The sequence below is a fragment of the Leptopilina heterotoma genome, unplaced genomic scaffold (assembly GCF_015476425.1).
Source record: "Leptopilina heterotoma isolate Lh14 unplaced genomic scaffold, ASM1547642v1 Lhet_58, whole genome shotgun sequence".
Lineage (NCBI taxonomy): Eukaryota > Metazoa > Arthropoda > Insecta > Hymenoptera > Figitidae > Leptopilina > Leptopilina heterotoma.
Genome location: NW_025111131.1, coordinates 157,049 through 169,380, shown reverse-complemented (window position 1 = coordinate 169,380; position 12,332 = coordinate 157,049). Strand labels below are relative to the sequence as shown.

Genomic DNA, 12,332 nt, shown 5'->3' with positions numbered 1-12,332 from the left:
TTTCGTCCATATTAATATTTTTTAATTTACTATCGCTAGGATTTTAAGTTAGGCTAATGCCTAAAAGACTGCCAAGTTTCTCTTCAAACGATCGAACCGTTTTTCCGTGATACGCGGTCGAAAATTTGCTGAAATACATACACACATATACACATACACACATAATTTTCTTAATAGTATTTTCGCATTCGTTACCCTATTGAAAATCCCCATATGGGAAACCACATGGGAAACCACATGGGATCCTATGTCAAAAACCATGTAAAACCCTACTTCCATGAAGGAAACCACGTGGTTTACCATGTGGTTTCCCATGTCAAACCATATGGGAAATTGAGACAGGATTTTAGTTAGGAATAGACATGGGAAATTTGAACAGTTCATCTATGCATAAAACCATATCAAATCCCACATGTTTTTCCCATGTCAAATCCTAAACCGAATCCCATGTGAAAAACAGTATCATTTATTTATAATTATTTTCCCAAGTCAATCCCCAAGTGAAAAACAGTATCATTTATTTATAATGATTTTCCCATGTCAAATCCTAAACCAAATCCCATGTGAAAAACATTATCCGCCTTATTGAATATCCCTACATGGGAATCCACTTGGAATTTTACAAGAGATTTCACATAGGATTTTATATGGGAATTGACATAGGATTTCATGCAAGATTTCACCTAGGATTTAATGAGATATCACATAGTATTTTATTAAAGATCCAATGAAGAAATTTTCAAAGGATTAAAAATTATTTAATAAAAAATTAAATAATAAATAGTATTAGTGTTACAAGTCATCAAAAAAGTAAAAAAACGATCATTTGAAACACGTCCTCTCTGCTACAGGTTCTCAGCTTTTATATACTTCCAGAATCGTCTCAACAGCGAGAGAAGTCACTTTCGCCACCTAGCGGCGAAAGTATAGGAGCGACAGTAATCTTTATCATTACTAAGGAAACCATGTGGAATACCACGTAGGATTCCATGTGGTTTCCTACGTGGGGATTTACATGGGATTTTACTTAGGAATTTAAGTAGAAATAAATTCCCAAATGAATCCCTAAGTAAAATCCCATGTAAATCCCCACGTAGGAAACCACATGGAATCCTACGTGGTATTCCACATGGTTTCCTTAGTAATGATAAAGATTACTGTCGCTCCTATACTTTCGCCGCTAGGTGGCGAAAGTGACTTCTCTCGCTGTTGAGACGATTCTGGAAGTATATAAAAGCTGAGAACCTGTAGCAGAGAGGACGTGTTTCAAATGATCGTTTTTTTACTTTTTTGATGACTTGTAACACTAATACTATTTATTATTTAATTTTTTATTAAATAATTTTTAATCCTTTGAAAATTTCTTCATTGGATCTTTAATAAAATACTATGTGATATCTCATTAAATCCTAGGTGAAATCTTGCATGAAATCCTATGTCAATTCCCATATAAAATCCTATGTGAAATCTCTTGTAAAATTCCAAGTGGATTCCCATGTAGGGATATTCAATAAGGCGGATAATGTTTTTCACATGGGATTTGGTTTAGGATTTGACATGGGAAAATCATTATAAATAAATGATACTGTTTTTCACTTGGGGATTGACTTGGGAAAATAATTATAAATAAATGATACTGTTTTTCACATGGGATTCGGTTTAGGATTTGACATGGGAAAAACATGTGGGATTTGATATGGTTTTATGCATAGATGAACTGTTCAAATTTTCCATGTCTATTCCTAACTAAAATCCTGTCTCAATTTCCTATATGGTTTGACATGGGAAACCACATGGTAAACCACGTGGTTTCCTTCATGGAAGTAGGGTTTTACATGGTTTTTGACATAGGATCCCATGTGGTTTCCCATATGGGGATTTTCAATAGGGTAGAGTGTAAAAAGAAGGAATATAATAGAAATTTTGAATTCTATGCAATGTACAGACAAAAGTCTGATTTTATTAATAAGGATTTCAAAATATTATGTAATATAATGTTTATATTGTATATCTTAATTTTCATGACACTGAATACCCGATTCGCAAAATATTTTACGAATTAAGAATATATTTTCATTGATTTAACAACAGATTTTCATTAATTCGCAGAATATTCTGTGAATCACGAACAGAAAAAACGATAATCTAATTTTAAGAATCTCCTACTTAAATAGGAGCCAAGAATATTCCCTACTTAAATTAAGTGGTTCCACTTAAATTAAGTAGAAAATATTCTTATTGTAAGAATATTTCTCACTTAATTTAAGTAGGGAATATTATTGTGTTGGCATGCAGATTATTTAGAGCAGGATGTAGTCAATAATAATACACAAATACGGATGAAATCGGTCGTTTATTAAGAGCTCGTTGACGATCGAGACGTTCACGGTCGAAGCGATATCCAGAAGTAGAAGGAGTGCGTGCGCACACGGCAGTGACGTAGAATCAAACTACTGTTAGAGTCAAGCGAGATATTAGGCGCGAATATACAATATTTCAACACTCCCTCCCGAGATTGACTCGTTTACAATATAAATAAAAATGATCAATTTTACAAATTTGAAGCTAAAATAATTTATAAGTTTCTCAATTTATTTTAAATATAGTCGTTTCAAGTCCATCCTTTCTCAAGTTGAATATTCTGGACATTTCAGCATTGTCGAATTTGATATATATGTAACTTCTGTAAATCTTAGGACACCTTTCGAACAGCTCATCTACCAATCATTATGTCTGAGTTTCATTCAGTAACTGAAAATTATTCAAAATAATTAATTTCGTCATTTAAGTATATTTATTACCATCGTCACATATCGTATACTGTCGTGTATTTCAGTTGTTCATTTAAATTTTTCTTAGAAGAACTGTCGTTTAATCATTTGTTTATTCAAACTGTCTAGAAGAGAAACTGTCTTACATATTAGTTGTTTTTTTGAAATTACCTAAGAGGAATCTGTCGTTATTAGGTATATATATATATATATATACAGATATATAGTTACACATTGAACTTTTATCACACAACTTTGTTGTTCGTTATTATATCAGCCGATTATTATGTAATTGAAAAACATTCGATATTTATACAATCGTACTTAACATATTATTTCATACATTCTTGATGAACATCCGTCATGTCATATGCCTTAATTTATTTCGCCAATAGTTTTGTACATATCGTTGCAGCTTTATTATCATATTTAACTAGTCGTTGTAAATAAAACTTTGTCAAACTTTTTCGTCGGGGATTCGCTTATCGTCATAATTTTGTTAAAATATTGACTTTCATCAATAGCAATATTTAATCTTAAATTTCAATAAAAAATGTAAATTTGATTATTAGTATTTCAAGAGATAATGTCTTGAAACAGTCGCATTACAAGAATCAAAATTACAAAATCACATTTGAAAAACATTATTTGCTATTAACAAAAACTTATGTTCAAATTAGCAAACAGATCGTTTCGTCTACTTATGAAGTTCAAATATAATTTTAATTTCAGTCAAACGTTAAATTATTTATTTGATCAAGTTCCACTCGTTTCCAGTAAGATTATAATATAAATTTTATCTTAACTTATAGTTTTATCTATGTGATAGAAAACTAATTAATCGTTATTCTTTAAGAAATATTAAGAGCTTTTTCATAGAATTCCAAACTGTCATTTGTTTCCACGTTCCTTTCGTTCTTGATTTGATAACTGTTCTAATACATTTGTTGATTTTATAAAATTTATTAGCTGATCAGAATTTCGTTCACATCTGTTTCTTGTATAACTGTCATGCTTTTCGTTGTCTCTAAGTCGTATTTTCATATCTAACAGACATTCAGGTTCACATGAGTTTGATTAAGATCGTTATGAGTTATTGTTGTTAATACTGTTCGTATAAAAATTAATATTTAGATACTGTCGCATAAATTTATTTTAAATCATAAATTTTTACGTTTTAAATACTGGAATTATTGAACTTGCTTTAAATTTAAGAGATCTTAAACTGTCGTATTTTCGATTGAAAAACTCATCTTAAATAAATATTTTGACTTTTTACTATTTTTAACTATCATTAGTTAATCTATTATGGAATATAATTTATACTTTGTCGTCAAATACAATTCGTTATTAATTCTTCTCAACCAATCGTTTTAATTTTTAGACTCTATCGTTTGTTTAACAGTCAACTGATTTTCACTAATCTTAATATAAATGTAAAATAAAATTTCTGTGTCTTATTTTCGGTTCTAATGAACTCGTCTTTTATATTGGATTCTTTAAAACAATCGCAAATGCAGAAAATTCAGTTTTTTCTAATTTAAACTGTTTTCTGACTATATGAGTCTCGTAATTTTCGTGTGTAAATTTTATTTATTTATACTTTTGTTCAATTCATCTCCCTTCGTTTCTAATAATCGTTTTTAAGGTTTAGTAAACTGTTCTTTATTTTATCTCCCTCCGTTTTTAATAATTCGTCTTTAAGGTTTAGTAAACTGTTCTTTATTTTATCTCCCTCCGTTTTTAATAATTCATCATTGTTTTTCTAAAAATTTACTGTCTTATCAATTTTTATTTTAATGAACCAATCGTTTAATGACAAATTCGTTTATGGAATTGTTTTGCTTTAAGTATTTATTTTATCATCTCTTACTATGAACATTTTTTTTTGTTATTGACAAATAATCTAAACATTTGAATCGTTTAATTTCATTTCGTTAAAATAATCGTTTATTATAAATTTACTTAGAGAAATTCGAAAGTTAATTTATTTATCGTATCATTCCGTTAAATCTTTCTAGGATTCTATTTGTCAAGAAATATCGAAATTATCAAACTGTCATATATTTTTGTATTGTAAAAACTTTTTCGTATAAATTCTTACATATATGTATATATTACAATTTAGAAGACTGTTGATAATGTATATGATCTTGGGAAGGTAAGATTTGAATAAAAAATTCAAAAGTGTGTCGTTAAAAGAGCGACGTTTCGTTGGCTAGGGTTTGCCAACCTCATCAGGCTAAAATTTTATTAAATAGATAGGTTACACATCAGTATTTCTTTGGAAAGGTCTAAAAGCACTATTTCAATAAATTAACAATAATGATATACCTAAATTTCGTTAGAACATCGAACACATGCTAACACGTCAAAGATTAAAATTCTGTCAAAATATAATAAAAAATCACTCCACACTTATAAAAATAAAATTTAAAGTAGAGAGAAGACATTCTCACACAGCGATTCACTGTCAACTGAAAAGAAATTTAATTATCTTACAAAGTCAAACCAGGAAACACGTGAGAGAAGTCAATGAACCAAAACATAAACACATTCTTAAATGAGGTACAAGTTATATTGATTTTATTATTTTCTCTATGGACACGAGTCCATACGTCTAAGTAAAGGAAAGAATGTTTTGTTTAAGGTGAAGATATCTTCCTTTCTGTTGATAGTGGAATGATTTGTTTTTATATGGATCATTTCAGATATTCGTCTTTTTTTAAAATTAGGTTCATTATCCAATATTTTTGTATTTTCCCAATCAAAATCATGATTAAAATTTAAACGATGTCGATAGACCACAGAATTATCATTTACTTTTTTATGTTCGTTGATGCGAGTTTGTAGTGATCGCTTTGTCTCTCCTATATAAGTTGCTGGGCAGTCTTTACAATCAAACTTATATACGACATTCGTTTTATCCCATTTTTTAGTTGTATCTTTTCCCAATTTTATAATAGAATTAGAGTTTTTGTTAACGATGGGAATAGAGGTACAATTAAATTCCCTAAGAACATTTGACAACTTAAAGAAATATTTTTCATTAAAGGGCAAAGCAACCTTGGGGATTTGACTATATATACTAACTCTATTTTGATCGTTATTATTCTCATTCAAATATTTTAATTTGTTCATTCTAATACCAACATGTTTTTCAATAAAATCTAAAGGATAACTATTGTTTTTTAGAATTTTTCTAATTTTCTTCAAGTTGTCAAAATGGAATTTTTTATTGGATAATGAAATGGCTCTATCAACTAAGTTGTACACAATATTCTTTTTTTGTTGAATTGGATGATCTGAAAAATAATTAATTAGTCTGTCGGAAGAAGTAGGTTTTTGATACCAGTCAGTGATTATATGATTATTTTCTCTAATGAGTGTCAAGTCAAGAAAGTTAATGGAATTGTTCTTTTCTATTTCCATAGTAAATTGTAACTTTTGGTTATAAGAATTGAAAGTGTCAATTACAAGATCGACGTGTTCTCTTCTTACAGCCAAAATTGTATCATCCACATATCTGAAGTAGAATAGTGGAACACAATTATATTTTTCTTTTAATATTTCAAGACAATCACTTTCCAGATCATCCATAACAAGGTCGGAAACAAAGGCCGAGATTGGTGAGCCCATAGGCGTTCCGTAAATCTGTCTATAAAATTTTCCGTCGAGTGAGAAATACGTGTTATTGAATACAAACTTAGTGCAGTCGATGATGTCGCAGAATGGAATTTTACATTTTTGATTTATAGAGCGTATGCGTCGATCTAAACTCTGAATGACTAGTTCACAGGAGATGTTTGTAAACATAGAACTTACATCAAGTGAAAGAAAAGTATAGCCATCGTCCATGGCAAGGTTACATAATTTGTTTTTTAATTCTAAACTATTGTTTAGATCGACGCATACGCTCTATAAATCAAAAATGTAAAATTCCATTCTGCGACATCATCGACTGCACTAAGTTTGTATTCAATAACACGTATTTCTCACTCGACGGAAAATTTTATAGACAGATTTACGGAACGCCTATGGGCTCACCAATCTCGGCCTTTGTTTCCGACCTTGTTATGGATGATCTGGAAAGTGATTGTCTTGAAATATTAAAAGAAAAATATAATTGTGTTCCACTATTCTACTTCAGATATGTGGATGATACAATTTTGGCTGTAAGAAGAGAACACGTCGATCTTGTAATTGACACTTTCAATTCTTATAACCAAAAGTTACAATTTACTATGGAAATAGAAAAGAACAATTCCATTAACTTTCTTGACTTGACACTCATTAGAGAAAATAATCATATAATCACTGACTGGTATCAAAAACCTACTTCTTCCGACAGACTAATTAATTATTTTTCAGATCATCCAATTCAACAAAAAAAGAATATTGTGTACAACTTAGTTGATAGAGCCATTTCATTATCCAATAAAAAATTCCATTTTGACAACTTGAAGAAAATTAGAAAAATTCTAAAAAACAATAGTTATCCTTTAGATTTTATTGAAAAACATGTTGGTATTAGAATGAACAAATTAAAATATTTGAATGAGAATAATAACGATCAAAATAGAGTTAGTATATATAGTCAAATCCCCAAGGTTGCTTTGCCCTTTAATGAAAAATATTTCTTTAAGTTGTCAAATGTTCTTAGGGAATTTAATTGTACCTCTATTCCCATCGTTAACAAAAACTCTAATTCTATTATAAAATTGGGAAAAGATACAACTAAAAAATGGGATAAAACGAATGTCGTATATAAGTTTGATTGTAAAGACTGCCCAGCAACTTATATAGGAGAGACAAAGCGATCACTACAAACTCGCATCAACGAACATAAAAAAGTAAATGATAATTCTGTGGTCTATCGACATCGTTTAAATTTTAATCATGATTTTGATTGGGAAAATACAAAAATATTGGATAATGAACCTAATTTTAAAAAAGACGAATATCTGAAATGATCCATATAAAAACAAATCATTCCACTATCAACAGAAAGGAAGATATCTTCACCTTAAACAAAACATTCTTTCCTTTACTTAGACGTATGGACTCGTGTCCATAGAGAAAATAATAAAATCAATATAACTTGTACCTCATTTAAGAATGTGTTTATGTTTTGGTTCATTGACTTCTCTCACGTGTTTCCTGGTTTGACTTTGTAAGATAATTAAATTTCTTTTCAGTTGACAGTGAATCGCTGTGTGAGAATGTCTTCTCTCTACTTTAAATTTTATTTTTATAAGTGTGGAGTGATTTTTTATTATATTTTGACAGAATTTTAATCTTTGACGTGTTAGCATGTGTTCGATGTTCTAACGAAATTTAGGTATATCATTATTGTTAATTTATTGAAATAGTGCTTTTAGACCTTTCCAAAGAAATACTGATGTGTAACCTATCTATTTAATAAAATTTTAGCCTGATGAGGTTGGCAAACCCTAGCCAACGAAACGTCGCTCTTTTAACGACACACTTTTGAATTTTTTATTCAAATCTTACCTTCCCAAGATCATATACATTATCAACATTATCAAACTATGGAAGGATATATTTCTAATAACTTACTAATTTAGAAGACTGTCGTCGAAAATTATTTAGATTTTAGGCTTTTATTTTATTTCTATTATATTCCTCTAACTTTCGTAAATAACCAATAGTCATTTAATCAGTTTGTATACGCTACAATATAGCTGTATTTGTTTTAACAAAATCGTTATGAGAATAATTTGAATTCATCTAGAATATTGTTTACTTACGTTCGTTAATTTTCGCTTTATTATTGTGTTGTAGAAATTTGAACTTTTGCAATTGCTGAGATTTTGGAAACTTTCGTTAACCATTTTATCATTGTCCTTTTGTAAAATTTGGCAAAAATGTTATTTTTAGAGTATTAATATATTTTTCAGTTGTTTCCATCAAGTCGTTTGTTGTACAATCGTTATTTCGGCTTTCACTTATTTTTGAGAATTTCGTTATTTTGATTCGCTTTTTTTTTGTAATCTACAGTAGTGTCAAAAACAATACGAAGTATCTGCAGTGTTAAACCTATAAAGTTTTGTATATATAAGTTTGATGCAAACAATTCGTTCGTTTTAGGGTTAAAACTATTCACATAAATATCGTTTAAATAAATCGAAAAACTTGTCTAAAATAACATTTGAAATGATTAATATTTCTTTGAAAACATAAATTCCTGTATTTATATTTTTAAATCAATCTTTAGGACAAAGTAATCGTTTATTATTATTTTTTTTATTATCGAAATAATAAATATTATTTTCGAGACATATCGTTATAATTATTGCTGCATTTATAATCGGACTTTCTTATGGTTGAAGAAATAATTAGGTGAATTATATTTTTCTACCAAGGTGAAAATATTATTAGGCATTGACGGAATAATGATTTGATTTAACATACAATACCTGTTTGTTTTCCTAACGTTTTTTTTAAAATTTTTTTTTAATGAGCGACAGTCGTCATAGACTGATGGCAGTCTTATAAAAAGTAAAGCTTTGACATTTGTAAAAATATTGTTTTTGAATTCTTGATTCTTTCAAGAGCAATCGTTTTTCTTTATGTGACTTATATCATTTACTTGAACATTCCGTTTTGTTTAGGTTTCAAGTAATTTAAAATAATTTCTGTCACTTTAAAATACAAAGGATTTTTGTAAACTGACAGTATTCGATTTGTTTTGGGCCAAAACAATAGAATTTTAAAAACAATTAATACTTTATTCGTTATTAAATTAAAAAGCGTTTCGTCTATTTTTCATTATTTAAACCTTTTAAAACAAAAATTGTTTTTCTTCTCTTCTCGTTTTTTTTTGTTTTTATAATTAGAAATAAGTTTCTCACGTCGATCAAAAAGAAAATTTATAGAATCTCATTTCGTATCATATTTAATTAATTATATTTGTTTCAGTTGCACTCGTTAAATTTTATTTCGCATCGTTTCTTTAGTTTACTTAAAGTTTCGTTTTTATCGCAAGTATATAAAAAAAATACCATACAGTAAACTATACTTATTCCATTTATGAGGATTGCTTGCAATTTAAATTCGTTTTTCTTTTTATTTATTTTTAAAAGGAATTTAAAGAAAATAACTGTCGTATTTAAAATATGAAACAAATCTATCGTCTGTAATTTATCCGCCAACAACTCGTAAAGATACACAAAAGGTTGTAGATTAATTTAAAGTTCAATTATTTATTCGTTAACAATTAAATTAATTATTAGATTATAAAATAATAATAATTTATTGAAACCATTATTAATTATTAAACAATTAATACTATACTGTCATTACTAATTCGCTAATAATAATTCATTTTAAGTTTCCTCTGAAGCGAATTCATGGAAAGATCAGTCATTTGGTTTAAAGTTATTATTAGTAATTGTCGTTTAATTTTTCGTTAACAATTCGTTTATTTTTATTTATTTTTTTTTTAAATTTATTTATTTTTTAAATTTCGTCTGAATTAAAGGAACAGTAATTATCTTAGAGTACTGGGCAAATAGATTTATCTATAATTCTAAGTCGCTTTAGCTATTCATCATCGTTCATTCGTTGCTGAATCTGTAGTTTTATTTTTTTTCTATGCATCGTCAAGGTCATATAAAAAAAGGGGGTAAGATTCAGTCAATTTGAGTCAGCACTATCGTTTATATTCAAACTGTCATTTATGATTAAAAATTAACAAATATCCTTTCGTTATTGCCTGATTTTCCGCCTTTTTCGTCTCTGATTGATCGTCAATACTGTCTTTCAACTTATCGTGATCACCATCGTCTTTATTAACAATACTTTCGTTTTTTTTCATAAATTTATATTGCATATCATTTAAATTATGAACATTCGTTTTTTAATTTTCTTTATTATTTACTGTCTTCATATAAACTTTCGTATTTATGAACATTCTTTTTTTTTAATTTTCCTTATTATTTACTGTCTTCATATAAACTTTCGTATTTATGAACATTCGTTTTTTAATTTTCTTTATTATTTACTGTCTTCCTATTGTATGACATTGTTTAATTTATAAAAATTATTAATTATTATTATTATTTAATTAACAATCGTCTCTACTGTCGTTATAACACATGTCGTTTTATAATTTGTTGTTATAACCGTCTTTGACAGTGTTGTCTATGAATAACAGTCGTTACTAATTGTCTCAGTTTCGTTCTGAGAGATCAAAATATCAATCATTTCGTTAATCAATTTTCTTCGTAGTAGCTGCTTCTAGGACCTCTACTTTCTTCTGGTGACACATTAACTAGACAAATTAAAAAGTTTATATAAAACAGTCATTTAAATTTATGTTGTCGACAACCCACTCGTACAATCTTTAGATATTAATAAATCGTATACACAGTCGTTATTCGCATACTGTCGTAAACAATACGTTTTCTATTCGTTTACCAATCATTTATCACCTGTAGAAATTATAAAGTCATTTATAACATTCTAAATTATCGAAACAATTTGTTTCCTTGATTGAATCAGAAAACAAATTTTCTGTCAACCTTCTCGCATATTCAGACTTATTATTTGTGGTTAGATCCACTGGGTTTTAAATTCCCAACGCTATTGGACGTCGCCGCCAACTGGATTTGACCTTTTATTTCCGCACTTATCTATTCGTTTTGTAATGTCCAATTCGCTGTTCAAGTGAATGGTACCTTAAAAACAAATTGTTAATTATATTTCAAAATAAACATTTGTTATTTGTCAAAAACTAGAAAAACTGTCATTAAATATTTTTCGTGCTTCAAGATTGTCTGCTCCTAAACCATTAAAACAGAACACATGCTAAAATGATTTGGAACTGATTCGTTTTTCCAACCCTCGTTACTATCGATTGTTACGAAAAACAAACCTAGTTGTTTCAGTTTATTGGGAATGAACACAACTCCGTCCAAAAAGAAACAACCCAGAAAAACGGTTTCATGTGTTTTAAAATTTTATAAATGAAATATAAAGAGTTTATAATAACACATCGTCATTAAATACTGTCATTCTGAAGAAAACAAAACTTTTCGTTAAAAAATAACCTCTAGTTTGAACCTGGTCCTTCGTTCGTTGTAGCGTTTTATTTTTAACGACGTCAAATAATAAATTAAATAAATACTTAAATATTTATTTATAAAGTACTTTTTGATAAACTATATAGTTATAATAAAATTAATAGAATATAGAAACATACATTTATTAAAATGTATAGTCGTTAAATGTGTATTCTGTCACATTTTAATTCTTTTCTATACAAAAGAATTTTTAACACAGTCGAACAGTCGTAATATTTTCTAACTAAAACATCGTTTTGTATACATGTTTTGATCTCAAAATTATTTGTGCACTATATTTTATGTTTAGAGATGTTGATGTATCGATACATTTTATATTTTCAAAAATTTTATTATAAATAATTAACTGGTTATTAAATTCTTAAACAGTCGTAAATGAACTATATTTATTATAGCATTCGTTAAATAGTTTAAAAATGGGAAAAATTAGAATTAAACAGATATTTGAAAATAA

At 28.1% G+C, this 12,332-nt stretch overlaps 2 protein-coding genes across 2 annotated transcripts in view; one reads left to right on the top strand and one right to left on the bottom strand.

Moving 5' to 3' along the window:
* LOC122508867 (adenylate kinase isoenzyme 5) overlaps nt 1-12,332 on the top strand; it is a 254,215-nt gene that overhangs the window by 144,167 nt on the left and 97,716 nt on the right. The gene's annotated exons all lie outside the window — the stretch shown is intronic.
* Nucleotides 4,906-6,669, bottom strand: LOC122508871. Its single transcript, XM_043622468.1, has 2 exons — nt 5,106-6,669; nt 4,906-5,013 (listed from the first exon to the last, which is right to left on the bottom strand). The coding sequence occupies exon 1, from the start codon at nt 6,627-6,629 to the stop codon at nt 5,370-5,372; it is 1,260 nt and encodes a 419-aa protein (XP_043478403.1). The 5' UTR covers nt 6,630-6,669; the 3' UTR covers nt 4,906-5,013; nt 5,106-5,369.

What these genes read in the sequence shown, in the direction of transcription:
- LOC122508871 (XM_043622468.1), bottom strand. Translation starts at nt 6,629, where the DNA reads ATGGACGATGGCTATACTTTTCTTTCACTTGATGTAAGTTCTATGTTT.